This window comes from Chelon labrosus (assembly GCF_963514085.1).
Source record: "Chelon labrosus genome assembly, chromosome: 15".
Lineage (NCBI taxonomy): Eukaryota > Metazoa > Chordata > Actinopteri > Mugiliformes > Mugilidae > Chelon > Chelon labrosus.
Window position 1 is genome coordinate 127,382 of NC_140348.1, and position 27,065 is coordinate 154,446.

Genomic DNA, 27,065 nt, shown 5'->3' on the forward strand with positions numbered 1-27,065 from the left:
AGCGTCACTGGACACACCACAATATTCTAACAGTCAGACCAAGTTGAACAAACCATTTTTCTTTATACTTTGAGATCACATAGCAGAATACTCCACTACATACTTATTATTGTAACGGGAACAGCAAAAGTGAAACACGTTACTGCATGTGCATGCTGATGTCACAGAGCTTATATTGACTGTCATGCCAGTTTTGCCTTTCTCACAACTTCCTGTTTAACAAAACATAAGATTGTATTGTTTTTTTTTTGTTTTTTTTTTTATGTTATACAGGTGCAGCAGCCCTACTACTTAGATAAGTGGAAGAAGAAAGACAGCATTATTTTATGGAATTACAGCCATGGACACAGCTGTGCACAGGCTTAGATTCAGAGAGCCTTTTGTGGGCTCAGCCCATGAAATAAGGATTTTTTTTAAAAATAACGATGAGAAAGATCATGTAAGGTAATCATATCTGACAGATTTACAACTGAATTAGTAATTTATATTGTATCTGCTCATTTGTTTTTGCCAATTAATTAATTCCACCAGACATCTTGAACCTGTGTGAAAACTAACATCACAACAGCTATTTGTCATCTGTGTGTTTCAATGAAAAAACAGCATCTCAACAAAATGTGGATATGCGACAGGGGGCATTCCTTGAGTTCAGAATATTGTAACTTCTATCCTCACCTATAGTGTAACTACAGATTCACGGCTTATGCCTTTAACAATAAATGTTAATCAAAACTAAATCAATTCTGAGTAATTAACAAGCAATATAAGCACAAAAATTCAGCTGATGGGTAAGAATGTACTTCTCGATGACATGGGCTTGTCTTTTATGCTGGCTAAGCCACTGTAATGGGTGTGATTGGATGAAGTTGTCTGTTAACCCCTCACCCTTTTTTAGTGAAAACAAACCTATTCAGGCTGCTAATTTATAAACTGCAAACAATCATGAAACTGAATTGAATGGAAATTAATTCAGACAGAGACAGGTGGCAGGTATTTTAAATTAAAGCATTATGAGACATTAACATGTATCATTCATGTAGCCTGCCTCCTCAAAGATCAAGAAAAACAGATCATAAAGCAGTTATATCAAAGAATATATAATAACTGATTTCACTCTTGTCATCAATTAAATACCAGTCTGAATCAAACATTAAAAATTAATTATTAAAAAAGAAACATGTCTATACTTGAACATTTTTGATTACCACAGTATGGCATTATCCCCTGCCAGTCTCCATAACTGTCATACAACACAGCAACAATAACAAACAATGCAACACAGCAACAATAACAAAATCACAGCAACAGTCTCAAACAATTTATTGGCTATTTCAGGATGTTAGCTTTGAATGTTGTCTTTTGGCTCCCAGGAGTTTTTCCACTTTGTCCCACTGCAAGACAGACAGCATTAAGTATTACTGTTAAATTCTTTGAAAACTATTGGAAAATGTACAATTTCCAATGACACATTGATTCCTCAGTTATGCAGGCATTTTGTAATCAGAATACCTAGTAAAATGATCCACATTCTGTATATGTATGCAACAGCCTATATTTGAAGATGACGCGATAAATTAGTGTAGCCAAGTTAGATAAAAAAGTGCATTATGTAACACAGTATGCATGTAGTACACAACGTACATACTATGTAGTCAGGCACCTACAAGGTACAAACATGTCATGTTTTCAATTTGCAGTATAACATTACTCATAACGCTTCTAACATCAGAAATATAATGTACTGCAGAAACTTATGTCAGAATTTGGTTTCCCAGCACAAATCATAGAAGTTGTTCCTTAGCGAAATTGAAGGTCTAAGGACAGAGGATGTCACATACTGTATAGATTGTAAACTCCCTGGGACAAATTGAATTGATTTGATTTTGGGCTATATAAATAAAATTAGATTTGACTTTAAGTCCTTTTGATGCTGGATGACATCGGCAAAACTGTCTAATCAAGGGGCTACCTGTCTGTTTAACTTCATGTTTACCCCTTATTTTCCAGTCAGTATCTTACTATTATGTTCCTTAGTAGAAATCATGGCCAATCAAACAGTTGTAGCAGTATAGAGATCTGTGGGTTTTAATTGACATCAATACAGCCAACCACTGGGGGGCGCACAGACCTATAAACGGGGCGATCCCCCCCGCCGCGAGTTCTCGCTCTGCTTCCCGTTTTTTTTTTTTTTTTTTTTTTTTTGCGGCGCCGGTTGAAGCTGGCAGCTGCTTGCAACAGCTCTTACTCTATCTCTATTTTTTCTGAATTTAATTCACTTTTTGCTTCCCTTTTTGTGGACATTACTTTTGTACATACTTTTTTCAGACAGCATTGCACTTTTTTAGTTTTGTTTTTAATTGGGAGTCTCGCCATATTTTTAACAACATCCAGACCGTTACTATGCAGGAAGCCGGCGGCGTAACTATGCGAGAAGCGGCCAGCGTGCGCATTGGTTACAGGAGGGAGCGGCTGATCGCCCTGCGTGGCGCTGTGGTTTTCCCTCGGGACGGACATGGGCTACCATTAACCGATTTATTGGGTCCCCAGATCCCCGTGGTCAACGGCGCGCGGGTGACGTCAGCATCAGCCGACAGGGCCGCGTGACGCTAATCACGTTACACATCGCTCCAAGCTACGGGGGACCGCTGCTGTTTTGCTTTGCTGCTTTGCTATTATTAGCTGTATGCTTCGCTTTATGCGTTGCATTGTTTTCGCTGCTTTTATATTGTCTCTCCGTTGGGCGGCTGGGGCGTAGATCGTTTCGTGCATCAAGGAGATTCACATTTAACGGTTGATTGAGTAGTGGGGTTAACTCCCCTTTATGTTCGATTATTTTGTTTTCTTTCTATAGTTTACTCAGTTTATTCCGCCTGTTTATTGGATTTGTTATTTTTCTTTAATTCTTTGATATTCTGTTTGGTGGATTCCTTTTTATTATTTTTCATTATTCCTTTCTAGACCTGGCAGTTGGCTGTTTGTATTTTTGTTTAGTTTTGTTTGCCAACTGCCTGTTTGGTTAGAGTTTGGGTGTTTTTGTTATGTTTGTGTGTTAGTGCAACCCCACTAAGTTCCCTGTTTTTCTTCTTTCGTTGCTGAGGTCCGGTGGTGGCGCTGGTGGTCTGGTGGTGGAACCCCCCCCCCCCCCCCCCCCCCGTTTGGTGTGCTGTGCTCCCCTTGGTTCTGGGTCTCTTCACCGATTTTGTGTGTGCATGTGTGGGTGACTGGCACGAGTGTCTGGGTGCTTATTGTTTTAGCTGGGTGTCTCCATCCCAGCCCTTAGCTCCAACCAGTATATACAGTCAATGGCTCCAACACACTGGTAAGCCTCAGCATCCATTTTTTCCCATTAGTTTCCCCTGAGTGAATGGTGTTTTTACTGTGTGTTTTAGACCATTTTTGTAATAAAGTATATAAATATTTCCCTCACAAGTAAAATGTGTCTCTTGCCTTGAGCAAGAGACACATGAGGCTATGGTTTAAGAAAAGGCTAGAATGAGACTGTTCTCACTGAAACGGTTTGACAGGTATTCATATAGTGATAATAAAATTACTGATGATACACTTTTAAATGATCCAATGATCACTCTGACCTGTCAAGAGGGCCTCAAGTTCTGAGGGATTTCAGGCATAGGGCAGTTATAAATTAATATATTAACTACTTCAATACACGCTTTCTCTTCAGAACAATAGATACTCTGATTGGTAAATCAAGTATGTAAAGTATGATAATAGCATTTGAAAATCGGCTTACAGACACCAATGGACACCTGTCTTATCTGTCTGTCCTTTTCCATTCCAGGCTTTCACCTGTGCATGTCCTGACGTCTTCTGGAAGTCATATTTACATAGCTGTTATAATGCTAGCTAGCTAGCTAGCTAACTTTTGGCAAGCGTTGTTTTAATGTAACACATTTGCTGTACTTACCTTAATTCGTCCAACTATGACATACCGATGACTTAGACAAACTTTTTTCATCCACAAGGGGTCACAGTAGCTTAGTTGTACATACAAACACTCTTAAGAACCTCAGATAAAAGATTAAATAAAATAGAAATAAGTAAAATAAAATCTAGTAAAATATAAATAGTATAAGCAAAAATGTACAAATTAGCATATTAGTATATGTACAAGAAATAGATACGGAAGAATATATATTATATATACAGTGTAAGGTGCAATAGTGTCCATTAACATTAATAACATGGAGTTATCTGTTACAGAAAGGTGAGTTGTTGTAGAGCTCGACTGAGAATGGTATGAAAGTAGTCCTGTAGCGTTCAGTGTGGGAGCGGAGCTGGATCAGTCTGTTTGAGAATGAGCTCCGCTGCCCCTCTATAGTCTGGTGTAGTGGATGTGACGGATTGTCCATGATGGAGAGCAGTTTGTCCAGTGTCCTCCTGTCCCTCACTGAGACAAATGTCTCCAACTCACTGCCAATCACATGACCAGCCTTTCGGATCAATTTGTCGATCCTACTTATGTCCTTCTTGCTGGTGCTGCTTCCCCAACAAGCCACAGCAAAGTACAGGGCACTCGCAACAACAGTCTGGTAGAAAATCTCCAGCAACTTGCTGCATACGTTAAAAGACCTAAGCTTCCTCAGGAAGTAGAGTCTACTCAGTCCCTTCTTGTACACAGCATCAATGTTGTCCCTCCAGTTCAGTCTGCTGTTCATGTGGACTCCCAGGTACTTATATTGGTCCACAACTTCCACCTCCAGACCCTGGATGGTGATGGGCTCCACTGGTGTCCTCTTCCTCCTGAAGTCAATGACCAACTCCTTGGTCTTGTCCACATTCAGGAGTAGCTGGTTTGCCTGGGACCACTCCACAAAGTCTGCGATCAGTGTCCTGTACTCCACCTCCTGTCCATCTCTAATACACCCAACCACTGCAGAGTCATCAGAGAACTTCTGCAGGTGGCAGGACCCAGAGCTGTATTGGAGCTACTGTGACCTGCTGCCACTCTTTCAGGCGCCCACGTCTGGCTACATATCCATATATGTAGTGGATTAAACCCCGCAATCCGCAATGCTCTCCTGTTACTGGTAGGAGCGCTATTACAAGAAACGCTCATATTGGGTCGTATTCGAGAGCATAGACAAACGACCTATGTGGTCGTATAAGTTGGAGCGCTTTTTGGGTTGTGTAACTGCACCCAATTAACGTTAACGTTGTCGTAGTCCAGAGTCAGTGGGCATTTATTGGGATGTAAATTACATCCTTGCTCAAGGCAAGAACAATTTTATTGAAAAATTAGTTTATTTGATTTGATTCTCTGTGTACAGTTGTTGGCTGCTGTTTAACAATAAATGTTTTTAAATCAAAATGTGTCATGGATCAAAATGTTAGTACACAAACCAGATGTAGCTTAATGTTTATAGATGTTTGAGCACAAGTAGGCCAAATGCATCAGTTCAGGTGTTGAATGAAAGAATCAGTCATCAATATAATCTGAGCTGATTTTAGCTTAAAACCCTACTTATGCTTGGTTATTTATAAATAAATGCCCCAAATTTTTCATTTGTTTTTTATTTTTTTGCTCGCGTACATCGTGCACTGGCATGGATAGGGGCCCACTGACATTAAGAGTGTATAGGGCCAAGAATTTGGTGCTATGCCCCTGCCTAAGGTTCTCGTCAGTTTATTTTTCTGAAATACACATTTTTTTTGTTATGATTAGATTAGATTCAACTTTATTGTCATTACAAATGTACAGGTACAGAGCAACGAAATGCAGTTTAGCATCTAACCATAAGTGCAATAGGCAGTAAGTGCACGTGGCATAAATATTATGGTATATAAGTAGTATGGTTCAGGTTGTTTTTACAGCATATGGACAATATTTACAGATCAAAACCTGTGTACAGGTGAGACCATATATACAAGTGAGGATATACATAATGATTGAATGAGGTACTACGAACATATTATACAGATGGCTTTGTTTGTTAAATGTGAGTAGACTATAAACAGGAACTATAACATAATTTACAATAAAGGAGATGGGCAGATGATAAATTAGGTGACACAAAAACAGATAAAGTGAGCAATTTATAGTGCATAAACGATAAGCAGTAGCTACCTAGTGTTACTAAACTAGTGCAATATTTGGTACATAGTACTGTGCAAACAGATTATTTAAAGTGTGCATGTGCAGAGCAGTCCAATAGTGCAGGGAATGAGGAGTTGACGGGTGTGAGTGAATTGGTGTGTAGGGGTCAGCAGGGGAAAGTGGGTGGCATAAAATACACATATCCACCCAACATGATGGAAATAAATAATAACTGAACTTGTAACAGTTTTGCTGCAAAGCATAATCTTACGGTGAAATTAGATCTGGTGTTTGTTAAGACAAATTACTGTTGTATAAGCATTGCAAGCATCATAGCAAAAAGGCCAACAAATGTATACTACAACAGGTAAATGCATAATATGAGTAAGTGCGCCCTCTACTGGCAACACTTAACACTATATAATATCACATCCAAACGAGCAGATCCATTGTTTTATTCTGTCATGGGCATGGGCGTGGTAGTGGGGGGAAATGGGGACCTGACTACCCATCAGGCTTGTGCACAATTCAGAATTTCAGAATTGGCCGCCATTCAATTCATGAGTTGGAATTTGAATTGAATTGACTCCGCCCCACAGGAAGTTGAATTTGAATTGGAGTTGGAATGACAGGAAGTGGAATTAAATTCATGGCAATTCAAAGAAATTCCACACAGTCATACAACAGAAAGAATGTGTTGAATCTCACATACAATTACATTAATTTTGTAATTTAATAGCATAATGTCATTACACATAACTAGTCACTGCTCAACCCTGCATACATTTTGTTCCAACATATAGATAATGATCAAATTCTTGAAATAAATTACTCCCTCAATGTTTGATTAGTTTTGTTCAAAATGTTATTTTCATTTCAAAGTAATCAAATAACACAAAGTCGTTGTAAATGCAGTTGTCATTTATTCCAATGCAAAACTCATTGAGCAACACTGTTGCATCTAATTCTCAATAGCTCCTCAAATGTTTTATCATTGAGTCTGCACCGTTCTGGTCTGAATATCTTTCCTGCAACACTAAAGATTCTCTCAACAGGTGCAGAGGAAGCTGGTATGGCAAGATATTTACAAATGACCTTTTAGGCCTGCTATTATTTTCCATGTTGCTGTTATTACAGGTGTTAAATCTATAAACGTTTGTAATCTGAAGTTGTAAGGGACGTCTGAAACTTAAAAAGTCCGGTGTTGACCATCAAATTGTGCAGAAAAGAAGCTTTCAAACAAATGTCCACCTCAAATTGTTTGGCAACCATTTTAAATACTTGGTCAAAGCAAAGCATTCTGGGATATGGAGTCACGTTCCATTGTGTTCCACAAAATTACAATTCCAATAAATCAAACTTAATTAAGTGTTCTGTGACTAGAGCTTTTAACATTCATTGCTGGGGGGAAACATTTCCTGTTAATGTAATCTGTACAAGTAGTTCAAACTAATATCATTTATAGAATATGTAATGAAATCATATCTGACATATATTGTAAAGCTTCATTGTTAAACACTTCACTTATGTATATGAATTTCTTTGAATTTGTATTGAATTGCAATTCTGCTTCCTTTAATTCAAATTCGAATTGTAATTCTAGATCCTGTTTTTGACATCAATTCAAATTCAATTCAAATACAAGAATTGAATTGGAATTTAGGAGTCGTTCTCAACTCAATTCTGAATTGTGCACAAGCCTGCTACCCATGGCCCAAGTAAGGAGAGGGCCCATGAAAATCCTGAATTTTTATTATTTATTTATTTTAATGAATTGGGCCCTCCAATTAATTGGTGTCATAATGTATTTCAAATATATTTATAACATCAACTGAGAGAATGAACTTTGTGTCACAGCCCTCCCAACATATTGGACCTTCTGGGGGCCCCCTCTTGGAGACGCAAAATGGTTTAGTCCGTGAGCGCAGATTGAATGACCTGGAGGCTAACTGTCATCATGCCGCCCAAAAAACACAAATCGGGGTACCGATTGATTGTAAACACAAATCGGGGTACCAGATGATTATGGGCCAGCTAACGTTAGTTGTCAACATTAACCAGTTTCAGAAATAAACAGTGGTGCTTAAGGCTTTAGCAAGGCTTTTTCTTTTTCTGCAAGCTGAAGAACAATTTTATTGAAAAATTAGTTTATTTGATTTGATTCTCTGTGTACAATTGTTGGCTCCTGTTCAAGAATAAATGTTTTTAAATCAAAATGTGTCAAGGATCAAAACATTGCTACACAAACCAGATGTAGCCTAATGTTTATAGGTGTTTGGGCACAAGTAGGCCAATGCATCAATTCAGGTAGTGAATGAAAGGACCAGTCATCAATATAATCTTATTTTAGCTTAACACCCTATTTATAAATAAATGACTTTGACCATTTTTTTTTACTTGCCCGCTTCGTGCACTGGCATGGATGTGGCCTACTGACATTAAGAGTGTATAGGGCCCAGAATATGGTGCTACGCCCCTGGTCATGGGATTGGGACCATTGACTGTATAGATTGGGACGAATTGTGCCACCATCTTGGTACAGGGCTAGCAGAGGCAGCGGTGCATGAACCTACGAAGGAAAGAGATACTCCTCAATCTCAAAGTAGAATTATTTGCTGAATTTTGGACCGATTTCCAAACGTATGATTTTATTAAAAAAGTCACACATGTAGCTATGATAAAAAATATAGTTTTACTACCCAAATACAAATTCTACTTAATGTTATCAGTCTGTCAGAAGATTAAGAAAAGATGCCGGACTTCAACTGAGCGATTTATGATCACTTTTATTGTGCAGAAACACCATTCCTCAATAGATGTAATGCACTGTAGGAGCAAGTGGCCCTGTTTCAAGATGGCCGCCCTGTCCCCTGCACTTTTTCAAAAGGCCCTTTGCACTTTTTACCGTCCAGAAACAATGTTACGCTATAGTAAACAGAGACGCGTCAAGCACTGGGACCAAGCGGAAAACGGCCGCTCAGGCTGAACCCTATGCCTGTTTCCCTTAGTTTAGACCGCCCATAAGCTCTTCGATTGGCTCTGCCGTTTCTTGTGTGATTGGCCGTCCCCGCTGTCACTCCACCTTGCTGTCACACCAGTCTGCTAGCCTGCGGTCAGGAGTCCTTGTTAATATAGATATTATAGAACAATTTAGTAAAGCGTCTGGTCTTCGGTTAAATCTCAAAAAATGTGAACTATTAGCTATTAAAGACTGTTGTGTTGAGTCAATCTCTAACATCCCAGTAAAGAACTCTGTGACTTATTTAGGTATCATTATTGATAAAAATGAATCCCAAAGATGTTATAATAACTTCACTCCAATAATTGATAAAACCAAAAAAAGATTTAATCAGTGGCTTTTACGTGACTTGTCTATAAGAGGTCGAATACTCCTTTCAAAAGCTGAGGGTATATCAAGGTTAACATATGCTGCCTTATCATTAGGAGTTGAAAGTCGCGTATGTAAATCTGTTGACAAGATTTTATTTGACTTTGTTTGGAAAAACCGGACTCACTATCTTAGAAAATCTGTATTAATGAATGAATATAGTAAAGGCGGTCTCAATCTCTTGGACTTCACTTCCCTAAATTACACCTTCAAAATTAATTGGATTAAGCGCTACCTCAAGTTTCCAACATCTTTATGGAACTTTATTCCCCATTATGTTTTTTCTTCAGTTGGCGGGCTCCAGTTCTTGTTGCTTTGCACTTACAATGCTGACAAACTTCCCCTCAAACTTTCCTCATTCCACAAACAAATGCTGCTAGCATGGTGTTTAATATACAAGCATAACTTTACTCCGCATAGGTTCTTTATCTGGAATAACAGATATCTCTTGTACAAAAACAAATCTATTTTTCTCCAACAATGGTTTGATAACAATATACTTTTACTGAGTCAGCTGTTTGACCAACATGGGCGTCTTTACAGTTATGCTGAATTTATGCAACGGTATGGAATCCCTGTTACACCTAAGGATTTTTCTATTGTTTTTGATGCTGTGCCCTCGGGTATTATTTCCCTTTTCAAAAATGTTAATGTAAACAACAACTTGCCCATATCTTTAAACATTACTGAAACAGTATTGGGGAAAGCTTGTTTTACGGGTAATAATAAAAGTAAAAACAAGTTTATTCGTCAACTATTTCAACAAGATATTGTAAGTTCACCCTCTGCTTTATCCTACTGGTCCACATTTGTTGGAAATATTAATTGGGAAAGAGTCTGGCAACTACCTAATAAGTTTTTTTTAACCAACAAGGTCAAAGAGATTTCATTTAAAATGCTTCATAGATTTTACCCAACTAATCATTATATACAAAGGCTTAAGAAGGACATTGATGTGAACTGTACCCACTGTGTCTCTGTCAACGAAACCTTGGTTCATTTATTTTGGTCTTGCCCACACACCAGACAACTTTGGAGCAGACTAGCACGCTTTATCAGTGATCATATTCATCCCCAGTTTAATTTATGCTGGAAAAATGTTTTGTTTGGCTACACTGAATATGATAAAAATCTAAATTCTCAGTTTTATTTGATTAATTTGTTAATTATTTTATCAAAATTTTATATACATAAGTCTAAATTTTCTGGTAAGAAGCCAAACTTCTTGGAACTGTCTGCGTATGTTGGTCAATATATCTCCTCCCTCTGTGATTGTGAGAATAAAAAAGCTGTTAAAACATATGATCTTTGTAAGCTTTACAAAATATTTATTTAAGTTTATGTTTTTTCTGTCTTGCTGTTACCCCCTGGCGTATTTATGATGGTTTGATTGTGTATTAATGTTGTATACACGTACTTTATCTAACTGTATTCAGTCCTGTGTATACTCTTGTTGTTAATAAAGCTATATAAAAAAAAAAAAAAAAAAAAAAAAAAAAAGGAGTCCTTGTTAATCTGCTACTGTAAATTAGGCGTTTGTTCTGCCTGGGTCACGTCAGCTCGAAGGATTGTAATATCAGAGGTTTCATTTACATTAACGTTTGAATCGGTGTCCATGTGCGTATGTGCGTTTGGTATATTCCATAAATAAGTGTAAAAATGGTGGTACTGAGTTGGAGTGAAGTTGACTAGCAAGGTCAAACACAGAACTGGGTGATAATGTTTTGCTACATGCTTTACAACCAGTCAAACCAAAAAAGGGACCATTAAACTTAGCGATAGAAAACTAGAAGAACTACTAGAAAACACAGAGAACTGAAAGATTAGAGTTTTGTTAAAAATGCGTTGTGCCCCCCCACCTCTGAAATCAAAATTTCGTCCTTGATTCACAGCATTTGTGATCTCCATAACTTCTAAAACTCACCTGACTGACAAACTTTCCCTCTCGTAGCCTACACCCACCCGTAGTGTTCAGTGTGTCACGTGACGAGGGGCAGAGGGCATCTCGGATGTTGTCAAAATAAAATAACTTCTTGATTACAGAAAAAAAAAAAAGTTTGAATTATATGGCGATTTAATTTGTTTTAACACTTTTATTTTACCAATTGTGGGCTCATTGTATTGATGTAGACACAACAGCACAAAAGGGTACACTTGTCAGGGGTAGGTGGGTGTGTTAAAGTGTGAGAATGAATACAGCAGTTGTTTAAGTGGCCAAGCCTCTGTGTTTTTTCCTTAGGTTATTGCAGTTCCATGCACACAGGTTATCTTATTTTTAAATGCACAGCGTTAGCGTGTGATTTTTCAAGTTGTTTTCGTACATACATAAAAGTTTGGTCACATTAAGATAATTTTAAAGTGACAGTACTTTTCTTCATTTCCCATCTGGCAACACTGAATACAAGCATGTTCCTGTTATGTAACTGCAATTGTAGCTGGTAGGAGGACGCACAGACATGGGAGGAGCTGACTCAACTTCGGGCAGGTCAAGCGGGCGGTCCAACAGACTGAGGCGAGGAAAGAAGGACAATTAGGGAAGTTCGTTTTTGTTTTTTAAAAAACGACATTGTGATTTTTAAATATCAATCTGCCTGATAACTGCTCACCACAGTATTCAAAAAGATGGGGAACCGAGTCGCTCGTGAGGACTACGAATGGGTATACACGGACCAGCCGCATGCCGACAGGAGAAAAGAGATTCTGGGTGAGCTAGCTAATCCATTAGCAAGATTCGGATACACCCACAGCTAACTTAGATTAAAGAATATCAAATTTATTCGATCGTTATTTTGAGGACTGAATTTAGATTAATCTGTAGTGGTAGTAACGAAGATTAGCTAACTTCCGTCGTCTAACGGTTCCACAACGGTCCTCACATTTTCTAGGTTGGGTTTAACATTGGATAATAGTTTACGTTAGTTATTGTATAAGACCTATCATCCTTGGCCGTTACACGAATTAGATGTGGTTTTATATAGAACCTGGCTACAGCTAGTTATCTTAAAATAACCATGTAACATTTACGTTATGCTAGCAATGTGAAACCACATTCAGCTCCTGTAGTCATTTCGCCACTCCCTGAAATGACGTTCTCTTACTGAGTTTCTTTCAGTAGTGTTCCTTTAAAGTGCTGACACTAAATCTAACCGCAGATGGCCTGTTAAAACGGGGGGCTGGGCTTATACAAGTCGCCGACACATGTGAGGTGTTGAATTATCTTCTTTTAAGGGACATTTTATATAGTAAGCCCTAAAGAAATAAATCCTTGTGCATCCCTCAGTTAGTACTAATGTACGCGCACAATTTAAGCTTGTATGAAAGCAAGCTCAGCTAGGTAAATATTGGAATTTTGAAAAAACAAAAATGAAAAATTCAAAAAAGTCATGTCTGTTCATTAAGCATTTTACAATATAAACCAAATAATAATGAATTTAATCAAAAATTAACAAATTATTTAACTTATCGGCATGTGGTTAATTATTGATGTGGTCATGTTGATGTATGAGGAGCCGTATGTGGTTAAGTATTTCCTCATTTACCAGTGTATTTATTTACCTTTGTTACTGGAGATTACCGTACATAAGGAAAGTTCCCGGGTTGGAATTATAATCTGAGTTTTGTACAGGTGTAATTAACGGCAGGGTGGAGATCAATAAGTAAAATCTTAACGTGTGCGCCAAAGTCATGACGCACACACAAAAGCGCTGTCCTCAGTTTTGGAGCAGTGTCAGAGATTAGAGACAGTAGTTGTTACAATATTCTGCTGGGACCCAAATGATGTCAATGTTTCTTTACATTGAAAGCGAGAAACTGAGATTGGATCTGGAGGCGCATTTGGAGACGCATTTTGGTGCTAGGTCTGAACACCCTTGCCTAAAGCTGGTCACTTACATTTGGATTGCCCAGATCAGATCTTAATGCCAGGTCTGAACAGACCCAATGTAGGAGGAAAAACAACAGACACATAAAGACCTGCACATAAAGACCACAGCAGACCAGCAGGTTAGAACCCAGAATAATCATGTTGAGTGTTACGTCTGCACATATAGATAAATATGTGCTGAAACAATCTGCTTACAACTTGGCACTGGCAAGCAGAAACTGCCATGCTAGCGATTAGCATCGCCATCAGCATCTGCTCTTCTTTTCTCAAAACAGCTGATAAAGACACAACGACTCCCAGGCTCTGACTACCAATCAGTAGTTCAAGTATTCAGGGGCTCAGCTGCAGTGGGACGTTGTTTAAATTTTAGTAAGTGCGCTACCACCTCGTTTTGTTCTTTTGGGGTTTTGGCAGTTTTGAGATTTTCTGGTTGTATTACTACCCTTTTCAGGATAAATGTATTTACAACGACAAACATCTCTTAAGTGTTAATGACACATATTGTATGGCTTAAAGATATTTCCTTTATACATGTATAAGAGTTGTAGTGATTATTTGAGTAATTGGCTAGTTAACAGGATCATCATTTATTCTAATTGTGGCCGCTGAAATGATTCTTATTAATTAGATTAGCTGTTTCATCTATAAAATCTTTTAAAAAAATGGCAGGTACCCACAGTCCATTGATGTGACTTGTTTTTCCTGACAGTTCTCATCCCAAAGAAACTCAGTTTACTATTATTACATCTTTTAATGTTTCTAATCAGTGGTTCATTTTCAAACAAACTTGCTAAACAGGTAATAATTCAGCTTGAAAAATGTGCCACTTTTTATGTGGATATCTAATCATTGTTTATGTACATTGTATAGACAGAGAAGTCTTACGTGTTGTCCTGCTTGCACAGCCATTATTACAATGGTCCCTTTGTGGACAGAAGTGTTTCAAACCCGCTGTACCAACTTTCTGTGTACAAAACGTACATTCACTGTTTGACTAGAACACTGGAAAAGTGTAAATTGAATTGCATTTAGATTACATTTGGGTAAGAAGATCCCATGCATATATCGCAATCATTTTGAGAAATCTGCTTGCTCATTGTTGCCACCGATCACCACAATACCGTGTAGCTTTTACTTTGATAATTTCTCACCACAGTTTTCTCTCTTGTTGGAGAGAGACACAGGACCTGGTAGCATTTTTATTGGTGTGTAGGTCATTGATCCAACTGTCAGTCTCACCTAAAGAGTAACCAATTAAGAGCCTTCTGCTTTTTTCTGTATTTCAGAGCCTCAAAATGGTGGCAGACAGTGAAAGAAACCTGTTAAAAATCATGTGATCCAAAAGCTTTTATCTGTATGGTCGAACCTCTAAAAAGTGGGTGTTGTAAATTCAGCTCTGAAAGGAATGCATCAAACAAATATACAGAGGTACTATACATCTGTCAGTTTAACCCTTTTGAAACTCAATTTTCAAAGTTTCTGAACTTTAATACAAACCTTTTTTTTTTTTTTTGGTCACGGTTTTCAGTTTGGTTCAGTTCAGACTGTTATTTTGGTATTCCATTCAGTTTCTTCCCAGTCACAACTCAAACAATAGTTGACTTTAAGCAATGTTCCCACATGTGTCTGGGCATACACAAAAACTCCCTGAGTACACTGTGGACCACTGGAGTTCATAGCAAGTTACGCGGCTTATTAAAAGAATCAAATTACAGCAGTATTTTCGGAGTTACCTGTTATCACTTATATGGATGGTGTCTTCTGACCTGGATGATGTCATCGCTGAGCCCCGTGTGCACCCGCGATGGTCGGCTTGTTTACCTGTAATTTGCTACTACTATGGTTCGTCCACAACCTCAGAATCGGAAAAATATTCAGCCATGTTGCAAAAAACTATGAGTAGAAAATTACAGGTAAACAAGCTGACTGGCGCTGGTGCGCACAGCGCTCGGAAATGACCATTGGTCATTCAGGTCAGAAGTCATCTGGAGTCTGTAGGTCAATCTACAGACCCCGGATAATGATAATAGGTAATTGCAAACTTAACGGGGAATAGCACTAGCGTACGATAACAAAATATTGGTGAAATGAACAAGTTCCACGGCAGATCATATGTTATTTAGAGGCTACATTTCGGTGTCCCAGTCACTCCCACTATATGGATATACGCAGATCTAAATATCTCCCGAACGACTACAAATTACACAAAACTTATATGGGTGAATAAACAATTGTATTTTATGCCAGAAATAAGGTCCAGGTTGTAAAAAAACAGTAGTTCCCCTTTAACATGAAAAGGGCAAAAATTTTGTTGTTCATGAGCTGTGTAGTATGTTATATGTCAGTGTGAGGGTCCTGCTGGGCGCTGGTTAGGGGTGGGCGATATATATCGTCTGCGATAATATCGTGATTGTTGTGTTAACGATGTGCAAATTCACATTATCGAGTATTTAAATTAGTCCGAAAAAGACACTCCAAAACACGCATTAAAACTCAACACATTCAGAGGTGCGTGCAGCAGAAGCCCTTGGCTGCAGCAGGGCGTCACGTGATTGCTGTAGTGGGCCTACACGTCATCATCTCTCTCACAGGCATGGTTACCGCGAATGTGAGTGAGGGGAGTGGAGCGGCAGGGCGCACCGCTGTCTCCCGACTGCTTTTTGTCAGCTGAGCTGTTTGCATCCCGAGGCCCGGCCGTTATCACAGGCCTCTCCCGCATACTCTAGATAATCCATTGTCTCGGCATTGATGTGGGCGCACATACAGACTGATCGCTCCATGTTGTGTCAGCTAGCGCTAGCTTGGAAGCTAACGGGTGTTAGCAGAGAATGTCTAATAAGGGGAGAAGTGCCACTCAGTGAACTTCGGGCTTCTGAACTGGTTGCAGTTCCACTCTGGTTCCATATGAGGGCGCTCTCAGGGCGAGTGCAGAATGAATGGAGGTCTATGGAGCAATACCCCTCAAAATCCACTTTTCTCAGGATATAATTTTTTATGCAGTAATTTGAATATTGTATTTGAAAGGAGATGCAAAGAAATGACACATTGCTGGGTGTTAGATTTTTTAGAGTCACTTATTTGCTTTAAAAAGTATTTTAAAATGTCAATGACGTCATACACATCGTACGACCAGATACTGCTTTACGGCAATCCTTCAGTCACTGCTTTGGTGCTTTCGCGCTCTGCACTTTCTTTTCTCTCGAGGCATGGACAACACAGCTGACACGGGTAAATAATTGTGCTAGAAGAGTTTTTGTTTTGTTGTTTTAAAAGTTGTTACGTTGAAAAAAAAACTTGGGCGAAAAAGTCCACCTTAACATTCTGGTCCCGCTTCGGATGCCACGATGCCGTCAAGCGGGATCTGGTCGTAATCAGTCCTTCACTGACCAATCAGCGTTCATTAGCACAATGCTAGCGTGTTATGGGCAACAACAACTCAACCTGTAAGAAAACGAAAGGACATAAGTTATCGTTCATTCAACTTTTGATCTATAACCCGTGTTGAACTTGCAAAACATACAATCAAATCTGAGATTTCTCAACGACAACCGGGTGAAAGAGACACATTTAGCCGTTTAGCTCCATAGACTCCCATTCATGTTGCACTCATGACGATCGCCCCCAGTGGAAATCTGGTGGAACTGCAACCAAAATTCGTTACAATGGGACTTAATAGAGAGTGGCAAGGCTCTCCGTAGACGGGCTCTGGTGTTAGCTAGCGTGCAGCCGCTACTTTAAAGTGAACGAGGTTATCCACGGTCATGACGGAAATGAAACTTCAAAATAAATGATAGACGTTGATTTTACTCTCTTTAATTGCTATAAGGTCTCATAAAAGTCATGTTTACTCAGAGGTCAATGTTCTTACACTAGTTCAATTGGTATTTTGTATTTTGTCTGAATTGTTTTTACTTGAATACTTACATGTTAAAGAAAATAAATAAGAACTGTTTTCATTCAACATTGTGCCCATTATTATTATCAGTGATTAAGTAACTCAGACTTTTAAAAACACATTTTTAATGGATATCGTCTAATTATCGTTATCGTTAAAATCGCCAAAAATATCAAGATACTATTTTTTGTCCATATCGCCCACCCCAGGTGCTGGTCTGGGTGAGGGAGAGTCCTGCTCTGGAAGAATTGAGACATGTACACCTTTCAGAGATAATGACACGTGTGCTGTAGCACAAGCATGTAATACAGTGTAAATTCCTGTAACTCTTTGTCTGTCAAATATGTAATTACAGTTTTCTTATTAGCATTTCTACTACCCATAAATGATCTAGTAGTAGGGTCGCCAACGCCCTGAAAAATAAATAAGGGATTTTTTTTAAATTTGACTCAAACCTGAATTGAATTAGATTCATATTTTTGAGTGATATGAACACATGGAATGGTTGTCTGTCTCTCTGTGTGATAGACTGGCGCCTCTCGCCCAATGACAGCTGGGATAGGCACCAGCAGACCCCGCGACCCTTAACAGGACTAAGCGGTTACAGAAGATGAATGAATGAATGAATGAACACATGGAAAACAAATTATTATTCAACAATTTATTTTTAATACAAAATGACAAAATAAACAGAATAAAATAAATATCTTCCTTAAACAGAACTGTCCTGCTTAGCGTAAAACTGTAAAAAATAATATAAAACCATAAAAAGCAGAACAGTCCTCTTGTAATAGTGCAGTAAGAAAAGTGCAAACAGAAAGTGTGAGAAAAAGTTGTTGCTTTGTTGTCTTTCGGTATCTTCTTCACAAGCAGCAGTACCGTGAGCAACGAGATGAGCGGGATTCCCGCCGTCAGCTCATTGGTCACAGAGCAGAAGGGGAATAAGTTTACCGTAAATGTTCATATAAAGCGTCCTGTTATTCATCAATTCCATTGACATTTTACAAACTATTTTTGATTAAGTGCGTCCCGTTTCAGCTCAATACAGGACACATACTCAAAAAGAAAAAATCTCACCCAGTTTCACCGCTTGTTCTTCTGTTTGCACACACTCCGACAGCCATTCTATCTTAAAAGAACCACATTTACATTTTACTTTGTCTTGTTGAGTGTATGTGCCACTGCCCTTTCGTTTTGAGACCATAAACAGTCTCTTAACTCTGCACTGTTTCCTGCAAAACACCGGCGCCGCAGCACCTAAGGGCAGGGCATGTACACATAAAGAGCTGTCAGTGACATTGATTGCGTAAGTGAACCACATCATATCATTGGCTGGACACCTGTCACTCACTGAGTTACACTGCAAAATGGTACATATACAAATAATTTATCTGTTTAATTTATTTACAGTTCGTGTTGGATTTTATTTTATGCGCTGTATAGATTTTCTTGGGCGAGATTGCGCAAGCGCGCAGCTCACAGAGAACATTGCCTCCAATCTATTCCTTGAAGACTTGCAGTTGATAAACCACTTAGGTGTATTGTTCAATGGCATTCAAAAGACCAGGGAATTGCATACAGTTAAAATAGGACCCCAAAATGTACACATGGATGGAGTGTGATAAAGGTAAAGGTAAAAAATGGTGTCTTATTATAGTGTAGTTTTAGAATCATGAACAAATTAGTTCTTATGTCTATAACAGAGATCTTCAACACAGCCTGTGACGCCTAGGAGTTCACAGAGGTACTGCAGGAGGTCCTGAAATGTTTGGTTGATTGGTCAATTTTTCCTGTGGACCTCCATGTTAAAATGCCCAACTTTACAGCAATATTAACCCTCAGGCATCATTACTACCCTCTTAAGTCATTAAGGACAAAATGTCCACTTCCAAAAAACTGCTATAAAAGCTGATTAATATTTTTTCTGCATAAATATTTTGAACCACTTCAGCACTTTACAAAACTACCACAAATTCAGTCATTTTGAGGATTTTAACCATTTAAATGCCAGTTTGATTACTTAAAGTCACTGTTGTTTCAAAATCATCCTTGGATATGACCAAGATTACCTAAAATATTGACTTGAATGCACTATTACTTTTTGTGTAACATCAGATTTAAAATTCAATTTCAATTCAATTTTATTTATATAGCGTCAATAACAATACAAATCGTCTCAAGACGCTTTACAAAAACCCGGCCTGAAACCCCCAGAGCAAGCCCGAAGGCAACGGTGGCAAGGAAAAACTCCCTTTTAACAGGAAGAAACCTCGAGCAGAACCCAGCTCATATGGAGGGACCCATCTGCCTAAGGCCAGCCGGGTACAGACAGAAGAAAGAGAGAAGAGAACAGCAAAGAGAGAAGAGAAGAGAACAGCAAGATAAACATACATCTGTCATAGATACACATATCTGACTAAAGTGTACATGTGGAATCTTATGATACAAACTGATGATGTTACATGACAGTTTGAAAATGTAAGAGGAATCACAGGCAGGTTGGAGAATTGTTCATTCAGGTAGGAGTGGATAACTGCAGGATTCCATGAAGACTGGGCAGGCTGATGAGACCACGACAACAGATGTAGTATGGAGCTCTACAGGAAACACACCACTCCAGGCCAGAGATACTCACAAGAAGAGGGGGGAAGAGGGGGGAAGGGGGGTGGGACACACACAGCAGTAAACATTCTACATAGTAATAGCACAGAATTGTATGACTAGTAGTATATAGGAAATTAGAGGGCAAGAGCTCTGTGCCAGAGAAAAGAAAGTGGAGGATGCGAGAGAGGAGAGAGAAGAAAGAAGGAGGACATGTGTTTGGTGCATCGTCCCCCAGCAGCCTAGGCCTATAGCAGCATAACTAAGGGATGGTTTAGTCCAGCCCTAACTATAAGCCTGATCAAAAAGGAAAGTCTTAAGCCTGACCTTAAAAATAGAGTGTCTGCCTCCCGAACCCAAACTGGGAGCTGGTTCCACAGGAGAGGAGCCTGATAGCTGAAAGCTCTACCTCCCATTGTACAAAATGTACTCTTTTTGACACATTAGTGGACAAAAATATCCCATTGACTGCCATTTTAATCACATTTTATCTCACAGCCATGACACAATATAAGTACACAGCCATATATGATATATTTGGGTCCCTTCTCTTACTGCACTTCACTGTGGAGAAAACCCGCGCACAAACAAATCTATGCAGCGCATAAAAAAAAAATCCAACACGAACTGTAAATAAATTAAACAAATAAATTGTTATTTGTTTATGTACCATTTTGCAATGTAACTCAGTGAGTGACAGGTGTCCAGCCAATGATATGATGCGGTTCATACGCGCCGCGGTGCTGGTGTTTTGCAGGTTAGCTAGGTAACAGTGCGGCGGAGTTAAGGCAGTGGCGCATCCACTCACCAAAACTAAGTAAAAATTAAATGTGGTTCTTTTAAGATGGAATGGCTGTCGGAGTGTGTGCAAACAGAGGAACCAGCGGTGAAACTGGGTGAGATTTTTTTTCTTTTTCGAGAGAGAAAGGTCTGCTCTGCAAAACATTCACTACTAGTTGCCGTTGCCAACCGTGCCTTGAAAAACGGAATCGTCTCGTATTTAGATACAAAAGTACGCGTCCCGTATTGAGCTGAAACAGGACGCACTCTGTCCTGTATTACCGTGAGAATCAAAAATAGTGTGTAAAATGTCAATGGAATTAATGAATAACAGGGAGCTTTATATGAACATTTACGGTAAACTTATTACCGTCTCCTGCTCTGTGACCAATGAGCTGACAGCGGGAATCCCGCTCATCTTATTGGTCGAGGCACTGTTCCTTTCTTATTGCACTATTACAAGAGGAATGCTCTGCTTTGTATTGTTTTATATTAATTTATACAGTTTTAAGTTAAGCAGGACAGGTTTCTGCTTAAGAAAGATATTTATTTTAATTTGTTAATTTTAATATTTTTTTAATACAGGGTTTATTTTATCTCTGAAAGGTGTACATGTGTCAATTCTTCCAGAGCAGGACTCTCCCATATAACATACTACACAGCTCATGAACAACAAGATTTTTGTCCTCAAGGCATTACAGTTTCATAAATTAATATTATTGTTTCAAAGAATAAATCAATTACAAAATATTATTTAGCACATTCCAACAATATAAAATAAAATAAAATTCAAAATAAAATGTTTAACTTGACCTTACTCATGACTTGTGTAGATTAAATAATAATGGAGGTCCCACCAGCCAAGGAGTCATCCTTTTGTAGTCTTTCCCTTACTTCTCTTGTGGCTTCTCTGGTGGGGAAATTTCAGGTGGAGTTCCTACTTAAACCGCAGACTTCCCACCAGTCCCCTAGAACTGAAGAAGCTACTCAGATGAGTGGTGAAACGTCTTCTCAAAAAACTCTACAAGTCCAGTTGCCTTTTTTGAACCTTTTTTGGATATACCATGACCTGGATGAGCGAGAACCTTCACAGAGATACTCTGGGATATGAACAACAAGCGTATATTGTTTCCTTACCCAGAATGTGTAACAAAAAAAAAAAAAAAAAACATTTTTCACAAAACGGTCATACTATTATTTTAACAACAGCTTCTAGTTCTTGCTTAGTGTGTGATTTTAGCTGAGGTTAGAGTTTTGTTATTCCATGTAAAGAGCTGTATACAGTCATGTGTCTCAGGCTGAGACACATATTGTAGCGATGACACAGGATGCAGGATGTGGTTTTTGTTGAGACTTGTCTTTCAGCTCTGACATTCCATGTAGTCTGGAGGCATTCTTTGTTTGCTCTTTGCATCTTTTGAGGGACATGGATTAAAAGCCTGTAGAGCTAGAGCCTTGGTTAACTTCTGTTTTTTATCATGATGACAAATACAATTGAGATTTTGTTGTACTTTTCTTAACTTGAATAATTAAACTGATCTGTCACAAGGTGGCACCTCTCTTCTTTTGGTAGTTGGATAGTATATCAACCTGCTGCTAGTCTTTTAACTAGAGCAAGCAAGAACACGTTTCCCCTGTGCTGGCCTCCCCTTACTGACTCCCAGTACGTTATAGGATTATTTGTGATGATTTTAGTGTGTTAAGTGCATACAAATCTTTGAATGGTCTGGCTCCGACATGTCTTTCTGATCTCCTACAACCACACGTCCCATTAAAGTCGCTCAGGTCTGCTGACCACTTGGTTGTGGCTGTCTCTAGAACAAAACTGAATCACAGGGGCTACAGGGATTATATATTTACATGTTATTACAGAGGTAGTATTACCTACAATATATAATATATAGTCCTTGTAACTACTGTTTATACTTACTCTGTCTGCACTCTACCCATTTTATCCACTTTATTTACTTATTTACTTTATTCATATGGAAATGTTTCAAATAAAATAGATAGCATATTTTTTTTTTGTTTCTTTAAAATTGTCTTGTTTTGCATGTCATGCTGCTCACATGTGCCTTAAATTGCTCCCCCCCCCCCCCCCCCCCGCGTACCAAAAAAGCAATTTAGTATTTTTAATCTCTTCTTCTTTGTCTTTCTTTTTGACAAAGTCATGTTGACTTTTTGTTCATGTATGTTTGCATTCATTTTGTGTGTTTTGAGTATACGTTGTATGTGCATGTGTACATTTGTACAGTACTTAGGTAACTGTTGTTTTTAAATGTGCTAAAATAAAACTGGCATTGACAGCTCATCTCTTACGTGCCAGCAGGCCCTGCTAGAATACAAAATATATACTTACAATTCTCCTTATTTATGATTAATCATTGACTTGTTATCCTTGTCCATTTTTCAAACTTCACTCTGTTTGTCTGTGTTGAGCTATAGTCTTTGTTAACATTGCGTGTGGTACATTATTACAGTAGATACAGTTGTCACAAGTCAAACAATAACAGCAACAACTGTTGGAACATTCACCTTGAACTGCAAATTTATGATTTGTCAATCATTCATAAAATATTGTAGAAGAAATGAAGTGCCCTTAAAATGTCAAACTCAGGAGTGTACATGTAAAATTTCCATTAACCTTGTGAAATTAGGTTTGCTGGTATTGGCCATCAGATATAAAGTTACTATTGTCACTGTATGACTCTTCACTCAATTTACCTAGTCTCTTGTATTTCTCCCACAGCTAAATATCCTGAAATCAAATCACTGATGGGTCCTGACGTAAGGCTGAAATGGATTGTGTGCATGATGGTGGCGGTACAGTTTTTAGCTTTGTATCTGGTCAAAGACTTGGACTGGAAATGGGTTTTGTTTTGGACTTATGCATTTGGCAGCTGTATCAACCATTCGATGACCCTTGCTATTCATGAGATATCCCACAATACTGCCTTTGGAAACAACAAGGCTATATGGAACCGCTACTTTGCCATGTTTGCCAACCTGCCAATTGGCCTGCCCTACTCTGCTTCCTTCAAACGCTATCACCTGGACCATCACCGCTACCTAGGTGGAGATGGTATTGATGTAGACATTCCCACTGAATTTGAAGGCTGGTTTTTCTGCACACGCTTCCGCAAGTTTATCTGGATTATTCTGCAACCCCTGTTCTATGCTCTCCGCCCTCTCTGCATCAACCCCAAACCCATCACTCAGCTAGAGGCGGCCAATGTGGTCTTTCAGCTCACATTTGACATTCTGCTGTACTGGATGTGGGGAGCCAAGCCTTTGGTCTACATGCTGGCTGGATCTATGCTGGGAATGGGATTGCACCCCATCTCTGGCCACTTCATAGCTGAGCATTATATGTTCCTCAAGGGTCATGAGACCTACTCCTACTATGGCTCCCTCAACCTGCTGACCTTCAATGTGGGCTACCACAATGAGCACCATGACTTCCCCAGCATTCCTGGACGAAGGCTACCCATGGTCAGTACAGCTGGTTGACTATGAAGATTATAGTTACTCACAGGGTTCACATTTTTCATTGGAAAAGTGAGCTGTTAGAAAATAAATTACAGTATTTGATTAGAGATAAATCTGGGAAAGGCTAGTAGCCTTCATAAGGGTCACCATTAGAGACAAATCTGCCTGGGGATTCTAAACCAAATCCTATGACAAACGCAGTATGTGCAGGCATGTTACTGTGTGAAAATGTCCTGTCCTGAAAACCATTTAGTTATCTCACTGTTTTGTGTTAAATATAGTAGTTACAATATACTATGAGTGTACTTTGTCTCTTTAGGCCTCTTTAGGTAGTTTCATGATACATCCACTACAATATTAATGATATGATAGGATAAGGGCAGACTTCGGAATGTTAGAGCGTCATTGGAACATTTAAGTTTATAAAGCCATCATATTGAGACATCTTCGGGTGTTGGAAATAGTTAAATCAGTATCGTGATAGAATAGTTCTAAGGAAAATATATATGTGCATCACTGTTTTTTTTCCAGATCAGAAGATAGTTTCGTCAAGATGTCATAGTGGGTCCAAGAAGAATTTATGTTTTTTGTCTATTTATATTTAGAAATTAAAACATAAGTGAAAACATATAAAGGCTGGCATATAACGGCTGGCCTTAGGCAGATGGGTCCCTCCATATGAGCAAGGTTCTGCTGAATGTTTCTTCCTGTTAAAGGGCAGTTTTTCCTTGCCACCGTCGCCTTCAGGCTTGCTCTGGGGGTTTCAGGCCGGGTTTTGTAAAGCATCTTGAGATTGTTATTGACGCTATATAAATAAAATTGAATTGAACTGAAAAAAAAAAATAATGAATTAGATGTGGTATTGCAATGTGTTCTGAGTGATCTGATCACAACTGGCTAGCACAATTTGCTATGCTCTGACTAAAACACTCACATGAATTGTGATTAATGTGTCATACATGGAAACATTTACATGCCAACTAAACTGTTGATTGTATGTAAAGGCAGGACTCACCAATGATTTTCCCTTTTTTTTGGTTTCCAGGTGAAGAAAATAGCAGCAGAATATTATGATGACCTTCCTCAGTATACGTCTTGGGTGAAGGTCCTGTTTGATTTCATCATGGATGATACTTTGAGTCCATACTCTCGAATCAAGAGGAAACTGAAAGGAGATGTGAAACAGGAGTAAATAAATACATCCATGAAACAAAGCTGCAGTGTCCACTACCTTTACCCATCATTCTAAAATCATTCTGTGTATTAATACGATCAGTGTGTGTCTGGAGATTTGCTTTTCCATCATTAGAAGAGAAAATATTTTTAGTTATTTTTTACTCAGATCAGAAATTTGATATTTTATTTTTTCAAATACACACCGATCAGGCATAACATTAAAGCCACTAATAAGTGAAGTAAATAACAATGACCATCTTGTTACAATGCAATGTTCTGCTGGGAAACGTTTTGACCTGGCATTCATGTGGATGTTGCTTAGACATATAACACCCACCTAGGCTAGACCAAGCACCTCATAGCAATGACACTCCTTGATGGCAGCAGGCATGACCAGTAGGATGCAGCCTGACACAGGCACACACACAAAAACAGTTTAGGAACAACTCAAAACACATGAAAACAGTACAAGGTGTTGACCTGGCCTTCAAATTTCCTAGATCCCAAACTGATCAAGTATCTGTGGGATGGAACAAGCATTGTACCTGTGAATTCGCTCAAAATTGTACTGTCACGATCATTAAAAGAATGTGGATTGTTGCCAAAAAATATAAGGTGTCGGTTGACTTGCAATACTACTATCCTGTCATTACTAAACTGCAGTGGTAAACCAGAAACTGAGACACTTAATCCCCTGCTTTCCGCCTACCACTTTTCTGCATCTTAAATATTTGACTTGTATCTAACTAGTATGAAACAAGACTTGCCTGACCAATCTAAGAAGTGCAAGACCCAACAAAAAAAACTCCTTATGGTTGGTTTTACAATTTACTCCTATATAGACTTTGAGTCACCATTTCCAGTATGTTGTCTAATGCAGTTGTGTCATAGAGATTAATTATATAACTGAATTATAGTGGACCAAAGTTGAACTCTGTAAGATCCCCTTATATGACATGTTCTTTGCTTTTTAACATGCAATACTTGTACACACAATGTACACACAACATTATATAACCTGTTACTATTGCAGAAAAAAGTTGTGCTGTATGTGAGATTGAAGGTCACCATTAGAGCTGTATTTTCAGTTTTGTAATTGTGGTATTAATTTCATTTTGATGAATTTATTCACTTGAAAAACTGTGTTTAGTTGAACATTAAAATTTCCCAGCTTTATACTTCTATGTCTGCTTACTTTATCCAGGTTTAGGAAGGGATGTAGCTATAACTGAAGTCAGGTCCTCTGTGTTTTATGATTAAAGTCCAGTGCAGCTTAGCTGCCTTGAACCATATGGTTTATGCTTAATTTGCTAAATATATCCCTTATTTTATTCATTGTTAGGAACATGAAATAAAATATAAAATGTGTCTGTAAGAAAATTAAGAAGTTGCCAGTGAGGAAATGAGAGGGGTACACAAACATTTGGAAAATAATTCCAAATAATAATATATTCCATATAATAATAATAACATAATACTGGGCTTTATGTAGGGCTGGATAAGAAGAGTTGTTTTCGATTGCCTACTGTTTAGTTCACTGTTTAGTTTACCACTCTTTAACCTCAGACTGAAGATATAAAAAAGTAGAAGCAGCAATGCAAACTGTCAAATAGCAATTTTTTTAGCTTAAAAAAACAACAACCCAGAATAGTAAGAATCGATCAGAAATTGGTTTCATTGACTAAACTGGCGGACATATTGAAGCAAAGGTCTGCCCAAGTGTCTCACTATGCAGGCGGAGTGACCAGAGGCAGAAACTTGCAACTCCCAGGTGATACCAAGGCCTGGAAATTGGCCG

The 27,065-nt window shown here is 38.5% G+C and overlaps 1 protein-coding gene across 1 annotated transcript; it reads left to right on the plus strand.

Annotated features, from left to right (window-relative positions):
* The first annotated feature begins 11,788 nt into the window (after positions 1-11,788).
* degs1 (delta(4)-desaturase, sphingolipid 1) lies at positions 11,789-26,643 on the plus strand. The gene is made up of 3 exons (XM_084562085.1): positions 11,789-12,147; positions 23,352-24,094; positions 25,137-26,643. The coding sequence occupies exons 1-3, from the start codon at positions 12,066-12,068 to the stop codon at positions 25,281-25,283; spliced, it is 972 nt and encodes a 323-aa protein (XP_084418211.1). The 5' UTR covers positions 11,789-12,065; the 3' UTR covers positions 25,284-26,643.
* Positions 26,644-27,065: the final 422 nt, after the last annotated feature.

What these genes read in the sequence shown, in the direction of transcription:
- degs1 (XM_084562085.1), top strand. Translation starts at nt 12,066, where the DNA reads ATGGGGAACCGAGTCGCTCGTGAGGACTACGAATGGGTATACACGGAC. An exon ending in CAGGAGAAAAGAGATTCTGG is followed by an intron (nt 12,148 to 23,351) that starts GTGAGCTAGCTA and finishes TTTCTCCCACAG; the next exon opens with CTAAATATCCTGAAATCAAA. An exon ending in CTGGACGAAGGCTACCCATG is followed by an intron (nt 24,095 to 25,136) that starts GTCAGTACAGCT and finishes TTTGGTTTCCAG; the next exon opens with GTGAAGAAAATAGCAGCAGA.